Source organism: Neopelma chrysocephalum, unplaced genomic scaffold (assembly GCF_003984885.1).
Source record: "Neopelma chrysocephalum unplaced genomic scaffold, ASM398488v2 Primary Assembly neopelma1_84, whole genome shotgun sequence".
Taxonomy (NCBI): domain Eukaryota; kingdom Metazoa; phylum Chordata; class Aves; order Passeriformes; family Pipridae; genus Neopelma; species Neopelma chrysocephalum.
Window position 1 is genome coordinate 1,737,011 of NW_020897746.1, and position 25,984 is coordinate 1,762,994.

The window sequence follows — 25,984 nt, forward strand, 5'->3', positions numbered from 1 at the left end:
GTTTACCTGTTTGGTGCTAGTTAACAGGAACACTGTGATTTACCTGTTCAGCTTTGTAACTGGGACAAACAGAGATGAGGGAAGCCTCTTAACTAAACAATCTGGGATGGAATTTCCCAAAAATCTTGCATCCATGCAAGGACAATTTTACAAATACTCTTAAGATACTTTCCAAACTGAGCTTTTGTGTGCTGTGCCTTTTCTCACTCACTTTAATCAGTGGGTTTTTTAGAAATTTTTCAGGTGCTCTTTGGGCACTCAGGCTCTCAGAGGAGTGGGTGGGTTCATCTTTGCCCCGTGCCCACAACGTGGTGAATTGTTGGCCATGTGATGAAAACAGGGCAGAACCTCGAGAGACAAATTGGTTTCTCTCAGGACGTGGGGCTTTTAAAACCAGGGGGCTTAAATGTTGTCCCTTCTGTGGCTGAGGAGGCTGTAACATCACTGGCATGATGTGATATGAAGGAGAGCAAGCCTTGCTCTCTGCCTGCCTCGCCCTGAGCTGTTTGTGGTGTGGCTGCTTCCCTGTGCCCGGATCAGTGTGTTTATGGTTCCTGGGTTCCCAGTTCCCCTCTCAGTCACTGTCATCTCCTCCATCAGGGCAGGCTGCAGATGCACCTTGCTGATGGTGGATGGCTGTTCTGTGTAGGAGACAGAGAGGGGACTCTTGGGATGTGCAGTGGTGTGTTCAGCTTGGTTGGTCAGCTGTGTTTGAACCAGAGCAGTGTGAGGCAATGGGGACTCTGTCTAGGTGAGATCTGACCTGGTTCTTGTGAGGAGTCCAGTCCTTTCTGACCATGCCAATCCTGCAAGTGGCAGAAGGATGGCATGGGGCATAAGGAATGTGCATGGAGAGCTGGAGATTTGCCTTCTGCTCCCAGCTGTGCCACAAGTCACTGTGGGACAGCAGAAAGATTGCTTAACTCATCCAAACATTGGCTTCTCTGCTTCTTCAGTGGTGCCTGTATGGTTTGCACAGTGTTTGGAGGCTGCTTTTAAGGTGCAGTTGCTGGAGAATAGAAACCAACCTCATACTGGAGAACATTCAAGGCTTGAAATCCCAAGCTTGATTTTGTAGGGCTGGGGTCTGATGCATGAACGAGGTGTGGTGGGATAAAGCCCTTTTGCTTATTTTGCTCAGCTCTTGCCAACACTGTGCAGAGCAGGAGGGGCACTCGACCTAGGCACACTTTTCCATATGCACTATCACGGAATCACAGAATCATTGAGCATGGAAAAGACCTCCAAGATTATTGAATCCAACCTTTGACCAACCACCACCTGGTCCACTAGACCAGAGCGTTGAGTGCCACATCCAGTTGTTTCTGGAACACTCCAGGGATGGGGACTCCACCACCTCCCCTTCCAGCTGGGAGAAGAGGATGAACAGACAGATTTTTTTTTTCCCTGCAGTGTTGCTCAACACCCTCATAAAAAGCGAAGCATTGATCCAAAACCTTGACCTCAACACTCGTTTTTCTTAGTGTTCTTGAGATGCTTAACAGGGCTCCTTGGAAAGTCAGATTATGTCCTCAAGAACTGTCCCTTGTCTTGTCATCTCATTCAGTGTGGGTGGGAAGGAAGGGAGAGTTGAGGGAATACGCAGCAGAAAAGATTGCAAAGTTCCTGCTCGGTTGTGGTGGACAAATGGAGTCCTCTCCCACGAAAAATGCTTCCATAAGCACTGCCCTGGGAGAGGAGGTTTAGATTCGTGTGTGGTCTTTAGCACACCAGGAAAAAACCCCCAAAGACTGTGTTTTGTGCTTTGAAAGTTGTGGTAATACCTTGGTTATATTTTGTCCTTGAACTCCCTGGCACACGAGAGGCAGCGGGAAGGGATGGCTGGGCTGGCGTGGGGTGAGGAGCGGGTTCCCCTCCGGGGCCCAAGCTGTGCCCTAAAACAAGCTGATGTGCAGGGAGGTGTGTTTTTTGTGAGCTGGGTGTTGTAAGGGGTGCCTGTGAGTCACACAGTGCTCGTAGTCACCGTTTTCCTCTTGCCACAGGCTGTGACTCAGGTGCTGGTGTGCGATTCCCCGCTCATTCAGCCGTGGCACCGCGTTCCTCAGCGTTCCTCACAAGGGCACTGTGGATGGACAAAGCTTATGGTGAAGACCATAAGAACAGGCTGTGGCAGTGGGACACGAGGCAGGAGCCCATGAGCCTCTTTGGGGTGAAAAAGAGAACTTGTATTTGGCAGGTCAGTGGTTGTTCTTGCGTGTTTGCTTTCACCTGTTTGGAGCTGTTGGTGGATTCTCTCCAGGGCAGGAAGGACCAAGGGGCAAAGCTGGAGCCAACCTCCCCCAGTGCCTGGGCTCTTGGGGAGCCCCAACAGCCAGGCACAGTGCTCCTGAGCCCTTTTGGGGGATTTGCTGGGAATTAAGTGTGGGTGGAGGTGGCTGTGCTGAGTGCACCAAGCAGGGAGGACCATGGAGCATTTGCTGAGATCACAGTGACTTTGGTTCCTTCCAGGGCAGAGATGGGGGGCTGTCATGTGTGCAGCCACCACTGAATACTGAGCACCAAACATTGACCAAATAAGCAGAGAACTGAGAATTTGGGGTAGCTGTGGGAACTATATAGGTGTGTGGCATTGGTACAGGAGTGTTCTGTCCAGGGTGAAAGCAGGTGGGCTTTGTAGTATTGGAAGCTTTTGTTTCTTCTTCCTGGATTATGTTTGTGCATTTTTGTTGCCTCTAACCAAAAAGCAAAGAGTCTATGGGATGAACCCATGTCTGTGCTTTGGGAGAGGAGGGACACCTGCCCCAGGGTCCCTCTGGACTCCAGGCTGGCACTGCAGGGGAGGAGGGAATCTCAACCTGGTCACCTCTTTGATTGCTCACGGCCAGGCAGATCTGAGCAGTAAATCCTCTGGGCAAATGGCTTGTGTGTTCAAGACCTCTCAGACAGATGCATATGAACGGGGTGGGACAAAATCTTCCTCCCCCAGCCCAGGGTTTCAGGTTGCAGCCTGGGCTGTGGGGGAGCAGCGGGATGTGACGGGGCTGCAGCCCCGCGATCTGCAATCGCTGTTTCACAATGTCCTCGGATGTTGGGGCTGAGGTCCCCTCTGGGTTTTCCTGCATTGCCACAAAGGCACGTGGACCTTTTCTTCACGTTGGCCATGTGGCAGCAAGGTGACGGTGCTGGTGGTTTTCCTGGCCACTTGGAGTGGGTTTGTGACCATTGTCAGTGGGCACTAGAGGTGTCAAGGACAATCCATGCCTAATGCAAGGAGTAGAAGTGTGGACTCTGCTGCCACCTTTCCCAGGTTGGACCAGATGATCTTTTGAGATCACTCCCAGCCTGGGCTGTTCCGGGATTCCCATCTGTGCTGTAATCTCTTGCAGTCTTGTCTTCGAAGGAGGTTAACCCACGATTACCTCCTCACCACAGACACGTAAGCGAGACTCGTTCTGCCCTGCAGATGGAAGTTGTGAGAAGGCAGAGATGTCTGCAGTAGGTTTGGGGTGCCTTGGCCCCACTGCCTCTCCTGATTGAGTCGTGGACACGTGTGCCTGCTTTTCTTTGCCAAGGTTGGGAGGGACTGGGGAGCAGAGGGAAGATAAAGCCAGCAGAGTGGGGTGTGTTGTTGGCTTTGGGGTTGGCAGGGGTGACACGAGGCAATAATGGGGTGGTGATTCACCAGGAGCACCTTGTCTGCACTGCAGCAGAAGCGTGGCAGTGCTCCCTTCCTCACACTTCAGTAAGGACATTGTATACAATACTAACCTTCCTGGTTCTTCCCCTTTAGGAGATGAATTAAAATGCAGCACACCACGTGCACAGAGGACAGGATCTACCACGCACTGGAAAGATGTCTACACGGGCTTAGCAGAGATGCTGTGTCCAGCAGATGGGCTGGTAGGTGACCTGTTAACCATGAGCTTGTTCTTCTGTGTGATCTGCTGACCCACCTGGGCACCTGGGTAAGAGAGAGCTGCTGGTGCTACTGGAGGTTTGGAGGCGTTTTTCCCTTCCAGTGTTCCAAGTTATATGCGGGATCCAACCTAGTCAGTCTTCCTGGGCCTTTTGCTGTAGTAGGATGATGATCCAAGACACTGAACAAGTCATGTTAGGTCTTACCTGTGTAAAGGCTCAGCAGAGAAGTCGTGCGTGTTGCCAGCTGTCCATGGGTGAGTGGAGGGAGGAGTCGTCTTTGCTCACCAGGGGGAAGGATTCCTTTGTGCAGTCAGCCAGCCTTGCTTTGATGCTCATGGACCCCAAACCCATGGGTGTGGTCTCTGCTGCATTGTCAGAAGCAAGCACAGAGATATTGTTACTGACTTGATTTAAACCTGGGTCAGATACCATGGTGGCCATAAAGAGGTGAGCCATGTTCAGAGGGCTGCAAAGGGATTTGGGATGATGATGGTGAGGGCAGAGCAGCAACGAGCAGAAGTAATTTTTGAATTTTTGACCTTTCTTCCTCATGCTCGTGTTTGTGAGATGCAATTAAATCCCTCCTGAATCCTCTTACGGATGAAAGAATTGAAATGAATTCGAGGAGCTGTCAAATTCAGATTCCTTTTTGTCTTTGCAGTTCTTTACATCCTTTCTGCTTTTCTTTTTAGCTGTAAGTCAACAAAGAGATGCAAATAGTGTCCCACCTGCTGCCAAATACCAGGGTAATCCCTTTTGCCATGCCCATTTCCTCACACCCACTGTAGCAGTGCCAGGTGATGCTGTAGCATCACCTGGGGTCTTGGTTCGTGCAGTTATGACCAAGACTCCTGTGTGCTTTTCATCTCCCCATGCTCTGGGAACCAGGCCCTGAAGTGTGACCTACATTCCTGGTTCCTGGAAGCGCGACCTCGCGCTTGGCACCGTGACAGCGCGTGTCCAAAGGAGTCCCATCTCACCCAGCGAGTCATTGTGCTCCGCAGAACTCACCTCTTCCTGTAATTACAATCAATCAATTCCTGTGTCACTCACAAGCTCCTAATCCCAGCCCCTTGGAGCTGCTGTTTGAGTTAGGGAAGCCTTTAAAGAACGACTTTGTAATTTTTCCGGCTCATTAGCGAAGACCAGACTGTACAGGGCAGGGACTGGGGGTGGTGGGCTCTGCTGGAGGCAGCTGTGCTGCCCAGGGATTCCTCATTCCTAATGATTTCCCCTCATCTCTCCGCCTGCTGGTTCTCAGTGCTCTTCATGTGGGTTTTGCGGGGTTTGGCAGAATGACCTGGCATTCCTGGGGGAATCTCAGGCGTGTTACACATCAGAAAGTCCCCTTTCATCCAAGGCATTTGTGCTCTTGCCAGCACTCTCCAGCGTGACCAGCGCTCCCCGTTTCCGCACCGGCGCTGGGTGGGTGTTAATGGCTCTGCTGTGCCCTGGCCCAGGTTCTGCTGCTGGGGAGCCCCCAGGGCAACCCTTCCAGTGCCTTCCCATGGGGACTGTCCTTCGTTTTAACGTGCTGCTCTTTCACATCCTACCCCCTTGCAGTCGGAGTAGGAAGTATTTGCAGTAACATGTACGATTTAGGGAAAACAGAGCACAGTGCACCCACACCCCATAGCAGGGCATCCTATTGCTTTTCAAAAACAGAGCAGAAATGGTTTCACATCCTTCTGCAAGCAACAGTTTCATTATCCCTGTTCTATGTCAGATCCAGACTGTTATTTGTGGCAGGGTTGTTCCTCATGTAGTCAGTGAATACTTCTGTCTTGTTCTTAGCTGGGCCGTAACCTTCTCCTCTTTCATTTTTAACTTCTTGCATCACTTCTATTTCCCAATTTATTTGCTTTCCCCTCCTTTTTACCATTTCCGTGCACCAAAATAGCACACACCACATTGCAGCTCTTTGGGCTGAGGCCTTGCTAGGGTTTTGTTCATTTTTAAATTATTTAATGGTTTATCTGAAAATTCTACAGGAGGTTGCTCCAGAGTGGGTGAGTAATCGTTTCCGAGGCGTTGTTTCCCCCCCACGTAAGTGACTGAGCAGCTGAGGTGTGTGAAGTCAGCAAAGAGAAGAAGTTATGAGTCTTTGGCCATCCCAGATTTATACTCTGGATACGCCCATGGCCAGCTCTGGGGTCTAAATAGAAGATCTTTCTGTAGAGTTTATTGGAGGGACCAAATTAAAAGGAGTTGTCTGTGACTCATAAAAATCCCTGTTAGAAAAGTGCTTGGAAGGACAACTCCCTTTTCCTCATGGAGACCCCATTCAGGGTTTGCCTGGTTCGTGTTGCAGGAGAAAGACTGTTGTCAAATTAGAGTGTGATAAAGGAAGAAACATATTTTACTTCTTGCTGGTGAGCAGAGAAACAGGGAGCTTTTGGTGAAGGAAAGCCCTGGTCTTGGGTCTGCCTGCTGGCACTGCTGGGAATGGCCATGCTGGAAATCAGAGGTGGGGGAGAGGCCAGAGGATTGTGGTGGATGGGAGTTGCTGAGAAGTCTGGAGGGCAGCTCAGTGCCTGGAAGGAGCACTGGGATCTGCTGGGAAGGAGCTGTTGTGTATCTACCACAGGGCTCCACATGGGTCAGAGGGGATGACGGATGCTGGTGAGGGAGAGTGGGTGGAGGTCACTGGTGAGCTGGACAGTGTCTCACATGGTGCCCAGAAATTCAGTGTGCTCAGCTCTAAAAAAAGAAAAACTTAAGATCCTGTTCCATTGCATCTAAACACCCTCATGGGGAAGGACCAGTCTGGTGTGGGGCTCCTCCAGCTTCGTTACTGAGTAGTGAAATGCAGTGTCTGAAATACTTCCAACTCAGGGTGCAGAATTGTGGTTACTGGTTACTAAACCTGGCAAACCTTAACCTTTGAGCTGATTTCTCCAGGCTTGTCATGGGTTTTCTTGCCAAAATCACTGCCCAGAGTGGAAGTGCTTGGAGTGGCTCCAGCCCTGGGAGGTGCCCCTGTACCCTGCTGCTGGATATCCATATTCCATATCTAAGCAGCTGCTTGGACATGGAAGCTGTGGGTTGGATTGATGTGCAGTGCAGGATGTATCCCAAGGGGATGCTGTGGCTGCAAGGCTTGGACTGTCCCCTGTCCTTTGAGCATCTCCAGCCCCTCCTTACAAACTGCTGCGAGTTGGCCCTTCCTCTGGGCAGTCCCGTGGAGGAGCCACCTTCTTCTGGGGAGGATATAGGGGAAATGGTGGGAGAGGGTCTGGGGGAGGGAGGAAATGGGGCTGTTTGCTTTTCACCCCTCCAGCTGTGTCGCTTTGGACAGCACCAGCACCTGATGCGCAGCCCAGGCGCTGTGGGCAGCTTGGGCACGATGTGGTATTTCTGCTTTATTTCTCTCCTTTTCTGACTTGAGGGTTGCCCACTACAAAGAGCAGCGGAGGGGAAATATCACCCCCTCCACGAGGCCAGGAAGGAGCTACTCTGGGAGGGGGAGGAGGAGGAGGAGGAAGAGGGCATCTGGGTGCACTTCTCAGAAAAGAAATGGTAAAGCCTCATCCTTCCGAGGCCGCCCACGGGGCCGCTGCTGCCCGGGCTCTTGGCACCGATAGCGATCAAAGCGTGAGCGGGTGCTGTGCCCGGGCTCCCTCCCGGCACCAGGGGCTCGGTGCAGCCCCTGCCCAGCACCCCATCCCTGCTTGGCAGCTTTGCTGTGGTCTTTGCTCTCCCAAAGGGAGGTTTTTCTTTGGGTCTGTGTCACGCTGGGCTCAGTGGAATCGCGCTCTGTTGGATGCTGGGATAAGCACGGCTTAGTCCTGCTTTTGCTGCGGCTCCAATGTGCTGCAGCCCCAGGTTCTCCCAGCTGGGGACATGATGTGTTCTGGGCTGCCTGTGTTGCTGGCAGATAAATCTGACTCATTTTCCATCTTTTAAGAAAAAATAAATAGTGCTGGGTCACTGGTTTAGTGAAGCAAAACCGGATGGATGAGCATGAGGACAGGGTGGATGTCAGCAGTTTTTTAGCTGTGGGGCTTCCCGTTGCCCTGCTGGGAGGTGTCCTGTGCCTCTTGAGACAAATTCATTGTATTTATGGGCTGGAAGGTGGAGTTCAGGTTTGTGCTGCCTGTACAAAGGGCGTCTATAATGCTGATCTGAACACCTCTGGAGCCAGTCTCAAAGGGCTGCTCTCCTTTGAGGCGTTGAGGGATTTGTGAGTGTGATTTTACTTCCCACTTCCCTCAGCCAAGAGGCTCCTTTCTGAGCTCTCCAAACCCTGCCTTGCCATGGGCTTGGAAGTGTTTCCCTCCAACACAGAACTTTCCAGACCTGGCACAGCTCGACAGACTGGGGGTGATGGGGAGCTCAGCCCCTGCTTGCAGTGATGGCAGGGAGCATCCCTGCACTCGCCTTGGGGACTCTCCAGGGCATCCCCGACCTTGCACCCTCCACACAGACTCGGGGCCTCCCTTGCATCTCCTAGTGAAAAATGTTTTTTGGTAATTAAAGAGCAAGTGCAAAATTCAGGGGAAAGCCTGGTTCAAGTTTCCCACATGCCCTCGGTGCACATCTACCCTTGTCCACCCTGGGACAGGGAGGGTGCCCAGCATGGTCTGGTGCTGCTGGGTTTGAGCACACCTGGCACAGTGGGATGGACACAGCTTGTCTTTGTTCTGGTGCTGCTCTGGCCTGGTGTAAAACATCTCTGCTGAGTTGTCCCTGTGGTGGTTGTGCCTGGCCCTTTGTGGTGACACAGTTCAGTGTTGCAGCAGAGCAGCAGTGTAACATCTGCTGGGGCATGTTGAGGTGAGGGGTGGCTGCAAATAAACCTGTCTGGAAACCTTCTCACCTGGCTGCAGCCTCTCCCTGGCCTGGGAATAAGCCAAGTGCTGCTCTGCAGTTCATGAAGTCCCCGGGTGCCACCACAGCCCCAGCTGTGTCCCACAGGGACACAGGACATCTGCAGAGGGACAGAGAGAACTTCTTACTGCTGTTAAAGTTACCTTGGGCTTTTGTGCCTAACCTGTGCACATTAAGAGCATCACCTTCCCTGCCCAATAACCTTTTTGGTCTGGGTGCAGGGGATGCGGTTGCAGGGACTAACTCAGTTCCCAGTGGTGGGAAAGTGGGTGGTTGTGACCTGCACTGTGAGAGGAGGGAAGAGAATTCCCACCCAGGTCTGGATCCCCTCCTGACTGATGCCTGGTGGTGCTGGACACTTTGCTTTGCTGTGTGGTCTTTGTTTATTGTGTGCAGGATTTCCGAGCTGCGTTTTGTGCTTGAGACTATTTTTGCAAGGGTACAGCTGTTTTGGTGTGTCTCTGGTTAATGCAGCTGTGCCAGATTTAGGAGCTCGGATCCTGGCAGCCTGCTGCTTCCCAGCACTGAGTAGCTTAATCCCAGAGCCTTGCTATGTCCATGAATTGAACAGAAATTTGATTATAGCAATATCATTCAAATATACCTGGTTGTATCCTGGAGCTTCATCTCATAGCTCCTGTAGAACACCCAAAAATGGGTGAGAAGACCTCAGGTCTGAATCACAGAATATGCTGAGTTGGAAGGGACCCACAAGGATTGAGTCCAACTCCTGGCCCTGCACAGGACATCCCAACAATCCCCACATGTCCAAACACTCCTTGAGCTCTGGCAGCCTTTGTGCCATGACCACTGCCCTGGGGAGCCTGTTCAGTGCCCAACCACCCTGTGGGGGAAGGACCTTTTCCTAATACCCAGCCTAACACTGCCCAGACACAGCTCCAGCTGTTCCCTCTTATGTTTGTTCCTTTATGCTGTGTTTGTAAGATGCCTCCATTGAGCTTTACCCTTGCCCCTGCTCCCTGCCCATCCTCCCAGCCTCTCCACAGTGGGTTTGCCCCAGTTTCCCCCAGGGGAAGTAGCCCAGTGCTTCTCCCCCTGCCCCATTCAGCACAAATGACGCTGTGAGCCGCTGCCACCGCAGTTTCCTCCTCCCTCGCTACAAGGGAGAGGAAGGAAAGAGCCCATGTCGTGCTGGGCTGTTGGTGTTTGTGGTTATGGTCGTGCAGGATGCGGTGTTCTCCTCGCTGGGAGATGTTCCCCAGTGAGATCAGCCCCACCACTGTCATGGATCCTGCTCCCCATGGCCAGGCTTTGCCCTTGGCAGTGTAGCAGGGCCAGAGTCTCACAGGTGAAAGAATCATGGAATGGTTTGGGTTGGGAGGGAGCTTAAAGCTCATCTCATTCCATGCCCTGCCATGGGCGGGGACACCTTCTCTAGTCCAGGTTGCTCCAAACCCTGTCCAACCTGGTTTTGGAAACTCCAGGGCTGGGACGGCCACAGCTTCTCTGGGCAACCTGTGCCAGTCCCTCACCACCCTCACAGGGAAGAATTTCTTCCCAATATCCCATCTAACCCTGCCCTCTGCCAGTGGGAAGCCATTCCCCTTGTCCTGTTGTTTCAGGCCCTTGTCCCAAGTCCCTCTCCAGCTCTCTTGGAGCCCCTCTAGGCACTGGAAGGGGCTCTAAGATAAGTAATCCTCCCAGCTGGAGCAGGATGGGTTTTTTCAAGGCACCACATGAGCCCAGAGACTTCTTGCCGAGGTCAGCAAAGCTCCCGGCAGCTCTGACCACTTCTGCTGGGCCAGTTGCTTACTTGACTATCTCCCAGGTGCAGGAGCTTTCCCTGGAGGATGCCACGCTCTGGGACAATATTGATTTATTTGGGCAACCTGCTGGAGTCACCCCAGCGGATCTGTGGCTTTGTGGCATCCGCTGGTTTATGGAAGTGGCTCAAAGGAAAACTGGAGCATTGCTGAGTTCCTGGGTCACTGGGGCTGTTCCCTCACTGACAAGATACCACAGTATCTTGGTGGGTGTCAGCAAACCCAGTAAGATACTGCGAGTACAGGAGGCAAATTAGAAAGTGCATCTGAGCTGCTTGGAAACTTTCCAGAGGGATCTTTTCTCCACTGGAAAATGTTGATTCATTGAAAGTAAAAAGTTGTGTGGCAGCCCAGGGGATTTCCCCAGGGGAAGTCTCCTGCCCTGTTAATTCAGCTACAAGCCTGGCATAAAGCCACAGAAATAGTGCATGGCCTGGTGAGCAAACACTTGTCTACAAGTCTGGTTTTGCAACCTCAGCACTAGTTTTGCTTGTCTTGACATTGGTCTTCTCCCACTGGGCCATGTCGCCCTCTCCCCTGGTTTAAATTCCTCTTGCTTAGCACCTAGAAGGTGTGTAAAGGTATTTTTATGACATGTCTGTGTTTGATGAATCTGTAGCCTCTGCAGTTGGGAATAATGTTTGAGGGCCGGACAATGTGATCCCTAGGTTTGTGCTGAACTGCTGTCTCGTGCCAGCTCGTGATGTTCTCTTCCCTGCTCCAGCTTGGGTTGGTGATTTTGTCCTGGGCCACTTAATAGACCGTGTGAGTGAAATCCATCTGATTTATATTATTTTTCCTCTCTGATCTTTAGCACCTCTTCTCTGCAGTGAGAGATGCTCTCTTGATCTTGGTTTCTCTTTTGAGCTGAGACTGGGAGAGCCCCAGTTCCAGCACCCCCTGAACTGTGCCGTGGGCTGCAGGTGAGCTGTGTAGTGTCCACCCTGCATCCCATTCGGCTGAAAAAATCCATAGCAATGCAGGATGGGGGACATGCCAATGTGGGCCTTTCCCAGGTATTTGTTAGGCTGTTTGCTTGAAGTTTCCCCATAACATTTCTCCCTGGGGCTGTGTGGGGTACCCAGGTCCCTGGGAAGGAGGAGGGAGAAGGGGAGGAGGGGGTGCTGCTCACTCCTTGCTCTGCAGATCCTGGACTGCCGGCAGCCAGCAGGCACCTCCTCCTCCCCTGGGATGTGGGGCTGGGATGAATGGAGGCGGCCTGACAGCCTTCACACAGATCATTTCCTCTAAGGCCCTCTGGGAGGTGGCCCTGACCGCTGAGAAGAACGTCGGGAAACACCTTGGGCCATTGTCACCAGTCGGATCCCAGCAGAAGTCTGGGGGAAGGAGGTCGGGGGGTTTCAATCGACTGGGGTGAAGGACCCACCATCCCTTTGCATGGCAATTCTCTTCTTTCACTCTGACTAATCTTCTGGTGGGGTTTTAAGAGATTTAATGAAAATTTGAAGGTGCCAAGAGATGGACTAAATGCCGGGCAGGCTTGACAGCAGCGCAGATTTGTATCTGCTGACTGCTGTGGTGCTGCTGTGTTGGTGCATCTCCAGGGCCCGGGGAAGCTGCACGGGTGTGATGCAGCTGGAGGGGATTGAATGTCTGCTGACAGGAAGCTGAATTTGGCAAGATTTGAGTGAGTTTATAGTTGGGATTGTGCATCTGGGGCGTTTGAGCCAGGGGGCTGCAGGGCAAGGGGTCGCACTGGTGGGTTGTCTGTGCCTGGGCAGAAGGAACGTGGGTTCCACCCATGCCAGGCACATCCCTCTGGCCTCTGCACATGCACGTGGCAGCTCTGGAGTGTCAGATACCCAGCTGGCACCTGGGGAGAGGCATCCAGCCAGGCTGGATGTGTTGGGCTGTGAGAACACAAAGGTGCTCAGGTACGAAGCGGTGCTGCCGAGACAAGCACCATTGTTTGAGGTCAGATCTGTCTGTGAGGTTTTTTCTTCTGCTGTAATCTGATGCCTGTGGTCAACACCTTCCTCCCTGACCCCTTCCCATTGTTTGTCCCTCTTGTGACCTCCTTGAATGGGGGCTGTGACAGTGGCTCTGTGTCCCCCACAGCAGGGCTATGCCTGAACTGCTGGAGCCTGCAGGAGCTGGTGAGCCGAGACGCTGGCAACTACCTCATTCTCGTGGAGAAGATCCTTGGCAAGACCAAAGAGGTGAGTTGGGGGGCCTGTCAGGGAGGACTGCGGGCTTTGAGACATGGTTGGCTCTGTGGCTTGCCCAAAATGGAGTTTTGCTGAGCTTGCTGGGTGATTTTGGGTTGCGGTAAAGTATTGCTGGAGCCCCAGGACTTGGGGTCAGGTGGTGCTATGTCAGCAGGTACAGAACTCTGGTGGGAGTAATGCTGTGTCTCCCACATGAGAACCACAAGGGAAAAGCCCAGCTACGATATCTGTTCTTTGGGCAGCACTGCAGATCCACAGGGGTGGGTTTTGACTCCCCAAAGTGCTGCTCGAGGCACTGTGGGGCTGCATGGATAGAGCCAGCCTTCCCCAGGCCTTCCCCAGCCATCAACTGGGAGCTGCTGGTCCAGAGCAGAGCAAATTGAAAGGTTCCTGTTGTTTTTGATGGAAACTTCTCTGTGTCCCTGCCGGGCTTCCTGTGGAGCTGCGACACTGAGGACCATGGATGGGGTTTGCAGCCCAGCAGGTGACAGTGGGGTGAGGCACATCAGGGAGGTGAAATGGCAGTGGGGCCAATCTGTTGACCTGCTGTGGTCCCATCATGTGCCAGAGAACCTCAAGGCATCGTTGGTTGAGCAGGGTCATCCCAGGCTGCGGCAGGGAAGGCCTTGGAGGAATCCCTTGATGTGGCAGGAAACGGTGATGTGTTTCCTAAATCCCCAGCACTGGGATTCATGTGATGGGGTAAATGCTGCCTTTCATTTTTTAGGGAAGAAAGGCTGCAGAGCTGATAGCAGTTAAGTTTAGCACAGTTTGGTTACGTTCATTTATGTATTTTTGTAATGGTTGGTATTGATTTTGTTGCAGAGAGTGGTTTATTACATTAGGGTTTATTGTAGGGGTTTATTGCACTTTGTGCTGTGCTCATGAACAAGGAGAGACTGTCTGCAAGTGCATCCTTGAGCTATCACTGTGTCCCTCGGTGAAATAGTTCTGCTGGGTATTCCCTGGCAAAGCCTGGGATGGAAATACATGGATTTCACTGTGCTGCCAAGCTTTGCAAGCTGTTTGCAGGAGTTGGGCTGCCTCCCTGCCTCTCCTGGCTGCCTGCTTTGAGGCACTTCCATGGAATTTCATGCAAGGATCAGGAACATCAAAGGGCTGGGAGCTTGGCCAGATCTGAGCAGAGGCAGAGCAGGAGGTTGTGCTTATCTCTCTGTCCCATTGGTGTGGATTAGTGGGGCTTTAGGGATTGTTTTCCTGTCGGGATGAGGGAATTTGCTGGACACGGTGGTGTGGTGGTGCAGGTTGGGTACTTGGCTGCACTGCTGGGGAGTCCCCTGGTACCTCCAAGGATCCTTTTGGGTGTTGCTCATGGCAAACAGCCCAGCTCATCCTCCCGCCCTTGGGCTGTTTCCTACAGGTGCAGGAGAAGTGCGACTACGACCTGGTGACGCCCCTGGCTCTGCTCTTCTACTCCGCCGTCCTCTATGTAAGTGCTGAGGCTGCTGCATGGAGCTGGATCCCAGCCCCAGGGAGGCCATGGAGCCACATGGAGCAGTCCCTGAAATCAGGGTGGCTTTGTCTGAAACCCCACGGCCTGCTTTGATCAGTTCATCTCACAAAAAGATTCCGTACGAGTCTATAGGGATCAAGATCAAACAACCATTGCACAAGCTGAGTGAAAAAAAATGAGCTTCAGGATGTTTAAGCTATTTTTTAAAGGGTGGGCTAATCAGAAAGGGAGATGGACAATATCTCTATGCAGAGAAGGAAAATTTTTTCATTACCCCTTATACTTGTGCAAAATACATTGGCAGTATGAATGAAAAGAAGGAGCGGAGCCTTCACAGGAAGTACTTTTTTTATTATTATTATTACTAGCACAATGCATCATTATCCCAAGGAAATCATTGCTGCCAGATCCTGCAAAAGCACAGGCTGTAATGCAATTCATCTGTATGTGTCTGTGGTGGTTAAAAAGGAATTTATATATAGGCTTTGGCACGTGAGCCACAGCCGGGAGGTTGGGAAGGTGCAGAGCGGAAGGAGCTCTCTTGGAGCTGTGCCCAGTGGAAATCCTTCGACCCTTCCTTGGGAGAAAATGGGGTATCATAGGGTGAACCTCTGCTTTGCTTTTCCTCCTCCCACTTCCAGCCTAACCCCTCGAGTTTGTGTCCTTGCTCCCTTTCTGACCGTGTCTCCCTGTCCCCCGCAGGCTCCTCACTTCCCGCCGGGCTCCGACCTGCTCCTGAAAGCTGCCAGTGTGTACCACAGCTTCCTGACCTGGCCTGTGCCCTACTGTGACATCTTCCGTGAGCTGCTCACCTTCATCAGCAATGAGCTGAGGGCCCCTGGTGAGCACTCCTGCCCTGCATGTGCTGCTGCCACTGCTTTCCCAGAAACCCCCTCTGCCTCCACTGCCCGTGTTTGCTCCCCTGGTGTTGCTGTCTCACATTCCCCACTTGCTTCATGAATCCTGTGAGCGTGGTATCCCCAGTTACCTTGGGCATCCCAAACCTCAGTTTTCCCAGGAGGTGAGGACTCTGCCCTCCATCCTCAGGATGTGGTCCAGCACAGGGTGAGACCAGACTCCCCTGGAGGAGCAGGGCAGGGTGGTGCTTTTGGTGGCTGCCAAGGTGGTGGGAGCATCCTGGGGACTCCCAGCTCAGGGAATTAGCAAAATGGGTAACTATTTCCTGGCTGCCTTTCAGTCTGGTGGGTCTTTTCCATGGCAGAGCACGTGCTGGCTGCTCTCTCCCAGCCCTGGCCTTTGTTTGAGATGCTCAGTGGTGCAACTGGGGTGATAACAGTGAGTCTATTCATTGGCATCAAGGTGGCTGGAGCCTCCGGGCCTGCCCTTGCGTGGAGATTTCCATAGGGCTGAGGGACTCCCTGGCTCGTTCTTTACAGCCCAGACACCACCTTGTGATACAGCTCTGGCCACATCCAGCAGCAGCAGCAGTGCTCCCCTTAATTAAGGACTCCTCCTAGATGTCCTGTTGTTCCCAATGGAGCAGCTCTTCCAATTATTTCTAAAAGGCCCTTTTTCCTAATCTCCCAGTCTTTTGGTGGCTTTTGAAGAGCTGTTATCACACAGAGCAGATTCCAGCCCATGTTTAATCCTGTGCAGGGCCATGGCAGCAAGACTGACTCTGAGGAGGGTTTGAGAGGCCTTGGAGGGAGATGTGGGCTGTGGCTGAGGCTGGGGGTGCTCCCCACCTCCTCAGACTGGGAAGCTGCTTCAGAGAGCCCTGATGAGGATGTGAAATGCAGGGTCTCTGTCATGGCAGCAGCATCCTGTGAGATGGGAGCTTGTGGATCTAGGTGGGATGAAATGTGCTTTCAAAGGAACAAAAGGATGAAAAAAAACCCCAAACCCTGTGCATTGTGAGTGCTGGAATGGCTGCTTTACCCCCAGCATAAATGGCCATGGCCACCAGGCAGGGTCTGGCTGAGTCAGGGCTGTTTTACACACTGCTGGAAGGCTCCAGTGCTGGGGAGGGGGGGCTGCTACCCCCTGCTCTTGTGCCATCACCACCATCACCAGTGCCCAGTGCTGTGTGAGCTTTGGTCCAAAAACTTTCCCTCCTGTGAGCATAATGGATTCCCCCACCCCTGCCCCAGATGCCATGTGGGAGGGACTGGCTGCAGTGGCTGGGGAGCCCAGTGCTGCCCCTCACCGTGGCCTCTCCCCTCAGCTGGAGCCAGAGCCAGCAAGAGCGTGTCCAGTCCTGGTAAGCTGGCCAGGGCCTTACAGGCTCTTCCAGGCTTGTTGCATGGCCTCTGTGACCTGCTGGGAGGCTGAAGCAAAAGCTTTTTATTGAGATGAGGGTAAATATTAACTGAGAACAAGATGTTGTCAATATTTGCCAAGAATGCAATAGCTTTGATCTGCTCGCTGGGGCTGGTGCCTCTGCAAGAAGGGTAAATCCTGCTGTGTTATCAACCTGAGCCCCCCTTGAGTGCTGCTCCCAGGCTGCTGAGCTGGGTTGGGATGTGGCTGCCTGCACTGATAAGGGGGCAGGATCTTGTTGATGCTGTAAGGTCTTTCCCAAGATGTGCCCCAGTCCTGCTGTTTGGGGGAGACACTGGCTTTGCTGTTCCCACCCAGTGCAGATCCATCTGATGTCCTGGTTTGGGTTCCCAATGGCATCCTGGGGACAATCCCAGGGAGGCATCCAGGGCTGTGGCTGCCCACACCAGCCTCTCTCCTGCTGGGACCAGTCTGGGCTCCACCTGTGGGAGGGAAGGTGGCAGTGACCTCCTGTCCATAAGTGACATCAAGGGCCTGGGGGGCTAAAGCAAGTGGGAAAAGCTGCCAAATATCCATGGAATTCCCATCCCACATTAGCAGTGGAGCAGAAGGGACTGGAGGTGGAGCAGTTCTCCTATCCCATCCGTTGTTTTCCCTGGGCTTTTACCCTTTACCTCCCAAGCTTCCTTGTTCCTGGGCTGGTCTCTTTACACTGTGGCTGTGTCTTGTCTCTGTGAGGACTTCTGGTGGGGCCATTCCCATTCCAAGCAGCAACTCAGCCATGTCTACACTACACTGGGAGGCAAAGTCAATGTGCTGTTGAGGCAGAACAGTCTGCAGTGGTTCCATTCCTCATGTCCTGTGCTCTTTCCCCAGGGATCACTTTCCAGAGGCTGGTGAGGACAGAGCAGGGGCTGCCTGTGAAGAACTACCAGAGCTCCACTGTGTGAGTGTGACCATGGGCACTGCTGGTCCCCTCTGTGGCACCCCCACGCTCTGACACTGAGCAGCATCTCAAAGGGGTCGTGGTGGGTCCTGGGGAGAAAGGCTAGATAGTTGGGCTGAGCTGTGGGAAGGGATGAGGAGAGTGGCTGTAGCATTTCCACAGCCGTGGGACTAGGTCTGTGGGCTCCCCAAGCCAGTTATCCCGCAGGGCTGCTGAACTCTAGGGCTGCAGATCTGGGTGACAACAGCTGGGGAAGGCAAAGTCTCCTCCACAGGGAGCTGCTGATCTCAGCACACATTGGAGAACAGCTGGGAAATGCTGTGATCTGCGAGTTTGGGAGCCACCACCCCAACAGGGGTCAGAAGCAAGTCCATCCCAGTCCCAGTGCAGGGCTGAATGAAAACCTTGCAGCTCTGAGCACAAGTTAGACTTTGCTCCTTGTTTGAGGGCTGAACCTTTTTCCCTACCAGGGCACCTCATTTGTAAATAGGGAAATGAGCCTGAGTGGTGTCTGCTGTCCTGGCTCAGGCCCAGCCCCAGGGACAGTCCTTCAGGCACAGCCACTCTGTGCAGGAGGAGTGTCCTTCTCTTTTGGCTTGTCCACTCATGCCGTGCAGCCCTGGATCTGCACCCTTATCTCACCCAGCAGTGCTGGTGTATTGGCTGTATTTTCATAAAGAGCCCTGAAAACCTGGCACAGGTTCCTGTGTTGGAAGGGACCCACAAGGATCATCAAGTCCAGTTCCTGAACTCTGGGCTTATTGGAAGCTTGTGCCCGTTGCCTGAGCTTTCTAGATCCAAGCACACCCCAGCACATCCTTAATTCAGAGCTGGTTTTGCTCAGTGGACACTTAGTGCTATTCTCCATGAACAGAAGCACATGCTGTCTGGGCTGCAGGTTTGGAAATTCAAAGCCTGTGGATGTTCATGTTGTGGTCTGGAGCAAAAATGCAGCTGAAGAACGTGGTTCTTCTCCTTAAAGCTTCTCCTCTGACCTGCATCTTGCAGGAGAAAGATAGTTTGGGGGCCACTCTCATGTCCCACTTCATCCCGTGTCCACTTAGGGCAACTGGCTGCTGGGCTGGAGCCCTGTCTGGGGTTCACCACCAGTGTCCAAGCCTGGCCTAACTGGTGTCCCCTTGTCCCCAGGACGGTGCTGCTGCTCAACCGCTCCGAGGTGCAGAGTGAGTTCCTCTCCATCGCCGAGAAGCTGAGTGCCAGTGAGCACCCCCAGCACGCCACGCTCGTCCTGCTCCTCGAGCACCTCTACCAGGCCAACTTTGGCACCTGCTGTGACCTGGACAGCCTGCACCACCTCCTGAAGGTAGGCTGGGACAGCCCCGGCTTTGGGGATGCCACTGAGAGCAGTTTCGTGCAGTTGGCTGCCGGATTTCCTGACCAAAATAGTACATAATTGGCAAAAGAAAAGAAGTTTTGATAACACTTCTTGTAGGAAAAACACATGTCTTTCACTTCTCAGGTCAGACCTGAGGTCTGCACTTGGGTTTTGTGAAGTGTATGTGGGTCACTTGCCTTTTACCCTGTTCCTCCTTGCCTTTTACCCTGTTCCTCTCCATCCCTAAGTGTAGAGAGGAAGGGCCCCCAGATTTGAAGTGCAGCAAAAGTGTTTGTTTGACCGGAGAAACACTTGGAGGAGAGGCAAAAAATTTTGAAGAAAACCCCTTGGGTGTTTTCAAACACGCTTTTATTTCCTTCGCTAAAGTTTTGGGTGACTTGAAAGGGGGTAGAGGGCGGTGGAGGGAGAGAGTTACCCAGTTCGTGATCCTGCCCAAGGACCTGTGTGTTGCCTGTGTGGAGGGAACCCCTCAGTCTCTCACCTTGGCTCTGCTCCCCCAGTCCAAGACGCTGGAAGAGCTGTCGGAGATCTACTCCAGTGCCGCTGACGCGCAGGAGGTCGCGGCCGCCAGCAGCGACCCCGGGCTGGCCCGGGAGCGGCTCCAGGCTGTGCTCAGGGACATCGCTGGGGCCGCCTCCTTTCCTGCCATCACGGGTGAGAAACCCCCCAGGCCCCTCTTTTCTCCAGGGTGTTCTGCAGGCTCAGCCCCTGCAGCAGCAGCAGCAAACATTTTGCACAAAGTTTCAACCGAGCGAAAACACTACAACAAAAAAAAGCACCAACCCAGGTCCTGCTTCGTAACCATGCAATGAGCCAGAAAGGGTTTCATTAAAACAGCAACAAAACGAATTGTCCAGCCTTTATGGGCGAGATGAAAACATTAAATCAGAAATCGCTGGTAGCTGTGATGTCTGATGGCTCTTAGAGGTGTGGAATGTCCCCTCATCCCCTTTGCGTGTGACTGGCATCATTGGTGTTCAGCATGACCTGAGCTGCCCAAAATGTGTATGTGGGGTGGGTGGCATCTCCCACTGGCCAGGAGAGGCTGGCAGGGGTGGTGTTGGGGGTCCTTGGAAACTAAGTCTTCTCCTTCCTCTCTTCCCAGGTGAGGCTCAGCCCCACAAGCTCCACACCATCCCCATCCCTGCTGCCCGCTGCTACACGTACAGCTGGGACCAGGATAACTTCGGTAAGTGGAGGGGGTCCCCCAGTCATCCCAGTGAGACCACAGCCCTCTGTTCCCCATTCCAGGGGTGACTGAGCAGCATTTCAGCTTGGCTGGGGCTGCTGCATCCAGCTGGGTGTGTGAAAGAGCTGATAACACATTGTTGGTGCTGGAGGGAGAAATGACCCAGCGGGTGCCAGTGTCCCCTGGATGGGACAGGATGTGGGTGACAGCTCAGGTGTGATGCCTGCTGTGATCCCAAGTAGAGGGCACAGGACACTGGTGGCCTCAAATCACGTTTTTCCAGAGACAAATCATGCAGGGCTTAATCTCCTGGGCAGGGTTGTACCTTGTGTTAAGCCGGAATAGATTCATCGCACCCAAATCCATGGGAATATTGGTAGGACAAGACATTGGTAGGAAGCTCCTCTGCAAGGAGGAAACCTTGCTTGTGCCCTGGAAATAATTGTTGGTGGAAAAGCCTTACTGGGATACTGAGGCTTTGTGCAATTGAGACTGGTCAGACATGACAGCTCTTCGCCCCCTCAGCAGGGAAGGCCAAGGAGTGGGTGCCTTTGCTGTGCTCTCAGCCCAGCCACAGCAGTTTTGGAGGGGAAGCAGTGGGTTCCCCTTTTGCCAAACTGGTCTCTCCATCTTCCCCATTCCTGGAAGACCTTGTGTGTTCCTGTGAATGTTCAGTGTTCATTGCCTGCTGCCCCTAGCAAGCTGGAGTAGAGCTCTGGCTCAGGCTTTGCAGTGAGTCCAGCCTTGCCAGGAAGCCACAGTGGGTTCAATTTGGGGTTTGATCAGCCGAATACCTGGCTTTCCTCCTGCCCTCTGGTTAAACCTGGAGTGCATTGTGAAAGCTGTATAGGAAGGAAGCAGAAGCCCAAGTGGTGTTTGCCTTTTGAGAACCCAAACAGAGTGTGACCTTAGGGAGAGAAATATGTTTTGTTTTGCATTGCAACTGAGCAATTTATGGAAATCTGAAAACATTCAGGAGGAGGTTTCCAGCTCCTTGTTTGAAGCCATGCAGGATCAAAAGAGTACTGGCCATGATGTAGTGGTGGTGGTGTCTGGGGCTATCACATCTGGGGCCATCATATCTGCAGTGGTTCTGCTGGAGCCCAGGGTGGATGTGATCTGCCTCTGGTTGCCTTTCAGATATCCTCAATGATGTCCTCAGCAAGGAGTGCAGCGGTGTTGAGCCCATGGCCTCGGAGAACGAGGAGGAGGATGAAGAGGAGGAGGATGTGGAAACCGACAGCTGCTCCCCTGAGCGGGACTCGCTGCTTTCCCCCCTCTGTGCCATTTCCAGTGACTGTGTGTACTCTGTGCTCTCAGAGGAGGGATCTAAGCCCTCACGAATGTCCCTCTTCACCTCCTCCAAGGACTCCATCTCGGAGCTGACAGTGGTCTCCAGAAAGTCCCTGAAGTCGTTCGTCTCCAGCCTGAAGGACTGCATGGACAGCGGGTACGCAGAGGACAGCGACGAGAGCTCCCTGGACGTGGTGGGGAGGACGGAGCTGAAGGCGGAGAAGACCCACCACAAATACAGGCAAACACTGACGACCAAGATCTACAGATTGTTCAAGAGCAAAAGCCAGCTGGTGCTGAGGAGGGAGCTGAAGGACTGCCCGGGCACGGGCTCACTGTCGCTGCGCCGTGCCGAGAGCCTGTGCGCATCCCAGGCCCGGCTGCGCGTCCCGGCGCGCTCCCGGCGCGCGCACTCGCTGCCGCAGCACGTGCTGAACCAGCACCTGCCGGCCCCGCTGGCCCCACGGCACCTCAGCCTGCCCCGGCGGCCCTTCCTCAGCTACGACGAGGACACCAAGCTGTCCACCCTGCGTGTCGTGGTGTTCGGCTCCGACCGCATCTCGGGGAAGGTGGCCCGAGCCTACAGCAACCTCAGGTGAGCCGGGACGTGCGGGGTCTGACTGTGGGGACCCGGCCCTGCTGGGACATCCCGCGCTGCTCTGCTCACCCAACCCTCTCCACCTTCTCGCAGGCTCAAGGAGAGCGACTGCCCCTCACTGACAAGGTACTTCAAGCTGCAGTTTTTCTACGTCCCGGTGAAGAGGAGCTGCTTGGCTCCCTCGACCCCCCTGATGCATCATCCCTCCCCAGCCCTGGGGGACCCACAGCTCCGGGCACAGGTAGGTGTCCCGCTCACCACAGGGCTTGTGGTACCAGGGCTGGCAGGGCAGGCTGAGGGGAGCCTGGGGGACCCTCGGAGTGACCCCAGTGTGTGTGGTTCCAGGATCCCACCTCGGCTGGGATGGAGAGCAGCACTAACGACATCTCCCACTACATCGGCGTGTTGGACCCATGGTACGAGCGCAACGTTCTTGGGCTGATGAACCTGCCCATGGATGTCCTGTGTCAGGTACGTGTGTGCCAGCTTCTTCCTGGAGAAACTGGGGACCTGATCAGAGAAACTTCTGCTTAGCACTGGGCCACCACAATCCTCTACAAGGGCCTGTGCTACATGGACACAGGATGGAGACGGGGGTTCCTGGTGGTCAGAAGGAGGGTTTCTGTCCCCAGTGGGGTGGGATGGACAGTTCTGGATGTAAGTACCACATACCCCATCGTGTTGCTGACTTATTCTCCCACCACAGTCTGCCAAGCCGGAGGCTGAGCCCCAGGAAGACTCCCAGGAGCAGCTGCCCATCCTGGCAGACATGATCCTCTACTATTGCCGCTTTGCCACACGCCCCGTCCTGCTGCAGCTCTACCAGACAGAGGTAGGCAAAGAGGCTCAGCCCCATCTTCTGAGGGGAAAGGGAGGGTCTTCTGCCTGTGCCACCAGGTTGGGACCTGCCTGTGAAGTGATGTGGGTGTGTCACAGCCACCACGTGCTGGTGAGGCAGAGCTCGGTCTCTGAGTGTCCACGTTGCTTTGCTGATGGTCCTGGCTCAGGAATTGAAAGCATACAGGTCCTGCCCAGACAATCCTGAAGTCACACAAGCAGTTTTCCATCATAATTCCTTTCCTCATGACACAAATCAATGCCTGTCAGTGCTGGCAGGTTATTCACATTGCTGGAAGTCTCTCCAGTGCTCTGTGTCCCAAACCAAGCCCCCCTGTGAACCTGTTTTCCACACCCAGCTGTGTGCCTGTGGCAGATGTGGTGGGGAAGGTTGAATGTGTGGCTACAACAACTGTTTTGGTGCTGTGGCTCGGGACTAGATGCAGTGGGGCTGTGGTGAGCCCAGCTGCTGCTTTTCATGGAATTTGTGCTCCCAAAGCAATGCCCAGACTCATCATGGAGTTTCTTTCCAGTGGGCTGTGGAGTTTTCTTTAAGTGAAAGTTAGGGTTTGGGTTGTTTCAGTTGCTGGTGGTCTGTTAGAGCAGCCTGAAGTACAGCTAAAGACAAGTGTCACCCAGAGCAACTCTTGAAAGGTGTGTTTTGAGAACATGAAAGGATTTTCCCAAACTGACCTGTTTTCTGTGGAAAGGAGTTAGAGGGGTGAACTGCCTGGCACAGGTTGGGTGGTCTCACCACCACATCTTCACTGTTCTCCCCTGGCAGCTCACCTTCATCGGGGGAGAAAAGATGACCGAAGTCTTCATCCATTCCCTCGAGCTGGGCCACTCAGCAGCCACACGGGCCATCAAGGCATCAGGTCTGTACCTGCTGCTGCACCCACCCACCCACTGTGGGAGTCTGCAAACCATGGGACTGGGAGGCGAAGGGAAAGAGGGGCTGGAGGGAGCATGGGCTGCGAAACATGCCTGACCCAGCCTGAGCAAAGGTTCAGACAGCTCTTTGCTAATTTGGAAGAGAAATATCCTAATTCTTGCACTCCTCTTCAGGAGCCAAGACATGGCAAAGCCTTGTTGTTTCTGCTGCTGTTAACTCTAAAATGGATTTACAATAAAACAGCTTCAAACTCATTTCCTTCCCTTCATCACCACCTGGTCAAATGCAGCTTTACATTCTTTTCTTTTCGCTGCTGTTTGTGCTTTCTCCAGGAATGGCATTTATAAAACCCATATTTCCATTTCCTTAGTTTACTGGGCAAAGCAAGGTTTGTGTGTGTGCGCACTTGGAGCCTTCCTGAATGTACATTTATGTTAGGAATTTGTAAAATTAATAATATTAGAGAGAAAGAGCAATGGCAGGAGCATCTGTCTGCCTGCAGCGTGATCTCCAGCTCATCCCAGTACCCGGGACATCGTGCTCTGGTGCAGCGCACACAGACCTCTCGTGGCCAGCCCACAGTACTGCACATAAACACGCGGCTTCATGTCCTTAACCAACTGCTTTTCTGTGATCTCGCCTTGTCTTTCTAAACAGAGCTCGTAAAACATCCCCCACATGAAGTGTCACCACCCCACTCCCCCAAAATACGGGCTTGGGCAAGACCTCTTCCCACTAACTCGTGAAACCACCAATCCTGACTCGGATGGTTTTCCCTTGGGTCGTGTGACGAAACACCACATCTGCAAAACATTATCCAGAGGGAGGGGAAAAAAAGACTTAGGAAGTGTTGGGCACACTATTTCAAGGCTAATTTAATGTGGGCAGAAATATGCCTGGAAAAACAGGAGCTGGCCTTTTATTGCTTTGTGTTTTCCCTGGAGCACTGACCCCTCTGCACCAGCTTAGCCAGCGCCTCTTTCAGTTCTGCAGAGCGGCTTGTGGTGCTTTGTGTTGGAATTTCTGCACGGCATTAATTGCTTTCTGGCAGCTTTGAAGCCACCTTTTCTTTTTTTTTTTGCCTTTTTGCTCCACAGCCGTGTTCAGCAAACCATTTCCCCCCCTTTCTGTAGATACTGATTGTGCTGCTCTATCAGTAGCCAGTGAAGGATGGGGATAAAAAGCCACTGTGTGACATTTGCTCCTTGTTTTGTGCAGGTCCAGGCAGCAAAAGGCTGGGCATAGATGGAGACAGGGAAGCAATCCCATTAACACTACAGATTGCCTACAGCAAGGTGAGTGTGTGGGACTCACACAGACAAACGGGGCAGAATCCACCTCTGTGCTGGGCAGGCAAATCTCATCTGGGGGCTGAGAGAGGCAAGGCTGACAGTCTGCTGGAGGAGCTCGAATCCAAGTCAAATTCAGGCTAATTGTCTATTTAGTGGCTAATTGGAGGTGGCTTTCCACTCCTGTTCAGCCCAGTAAAATGGAATGTGTAGCCATCTTCCATAGACTGGCTGTGTTCTCAGTGCCACTTTACACAGGTAGACTCTGCCTCCAGGGAGCAATCTTGTGGTGGGCACAGCAGTATTCCTGTTTTATTGGTTCCTCTGAAGTCATTTAGTGGTTTTGCCTGGGCAATTTTTTTGTGAATCCAAGGTTAATTGAATTTTAATGCGTACACAAACTTTGTGCAGCTCCAAGTGAATCCAGATGTGAGCCAGCCCACACTGATGGTGTGGGGTGGGAGGTAGGGTGACATCAGCCTGGAGTGTGACATTTGTGGTGGGGTCACAGCTCCAGGTTTGGGGCAGAGCAGCTGGAAAGCTGCTGGTGGGAAAGGCCCTGGGGGTGCTGGTGACAGTGGCTGGACATGAGCCCAGGTGAGCCCAGGGGGGCAAGAGGCCAATGGCCCCTGGGCTGTACCAGCCCTGGGGTGTCACAGGCCCAGGGCAGGGACTGTCCCTGTGCTGGCACTGCTGGGGCACCTCCAGTGCTGGGGCAGCTCTGGGCCCCTCGGACAAGAGAGACATTGAGGGGCTGGAGCGTGTGCAGGGAAGGGAACGGAGCTGGGAAGGGGCTGGAGCAGCAGGAGCAGCTGAGGGGGCTCAGCCTGGAGAAAAGGAGGCTCAGGGGGGACCTTCTGGCTCTGCAACTCCCTGACAGGAGGGGGGAGCCGGGGGGATCAGGCTCTGCTCCCAGGGAACATGGGACAGGACAAAAGGAAATGCACCATGGGAGGTTCAGATTGGATCTTAGGTTATATTTCTCCACCAAAAGGGTTGTCAAGCCCTGGCACAGGCTGCTTAAGGCAGTGTTTGACTCACCATCCCTGGGGGTACTTAAGAGACATGTAGATGTGGTGCTTAAGGACATGGTTCAGTGGTGGGCTTGGCAGTGTCAGATTTAGGGTTGGACTCAGTGATCTTAAAGGCCTTTTTCAAGCTAAATGATTCTGTGGATCTCTCT

At 53.3% G+C, this 25,984-nt stretch overlaps 1 protein-coding gene across 1 annotated transcript in view; it reads left to right on the forward strand.

Annotated features, from left to right (window-relative positions):
- The first annotated feature begins 2,114 nt into the window (after positions 1–2,114).
- PIK3R5 (phosphoinositide-3-kinase regulatory subunit 5) overlaps positions 2,115–25,984 on the forward strand; it is a 29,477-nt gene continuing 5,607 nt past the window's right edge. Inside the window, exons 1-15 of the mRNA XM_027691868.1 lie at positions 2,115–2,197; positions 3,752–3,861; positions 12,573–12,673; positions 14,064–14,132; positions 14,859–14,997; positions 17,274–17,343; positions 18,493–18,667; positions 19,201–19,354; positions 19,806–19,889; positions 21,030–21,777; positions 21,874–22,021; positions 22,126–22,251; positions 22,487–22,612; positions 23,402–23,495; positions 24,731–24,807. Coding sequence (XP_027547669.1) covers positions 3,765–3,861; positions 12,573–12,673; positions 14,064–14,132; positions 14,859–14,997; positions 17,274–17,343; positions 18,493–18,667; positions 19,201–19,354; positions 19,806–19,889; positions 21,030–21,777; positions 21,874–22,021; positions 22,126–22,251; positions 22,487–22,612; positions 23,402–23,495; positions 24,731–24,807 — 2,208 coding nt within the window. The 5' untranslated portion in view covers positions 2,115–2,197; positions 3,752–3,764. The remainder of the gene's footprint in view (positions 2,198–3,751; positions 3,862–12,572; positions 12,674–14,063; positions 14,133–14,858; positions 14,998–17,273; positions 17,344–18,492; positions 18,668–19,200; positions 19,355–19,805; positions 19,890–21,029; positions 21,778–21,873; positions 22,022–22,125; positions 22,252–22,486; positions 22,613–23,401; positions 23,496–24,730; positions 24,808–25,984) is intronic.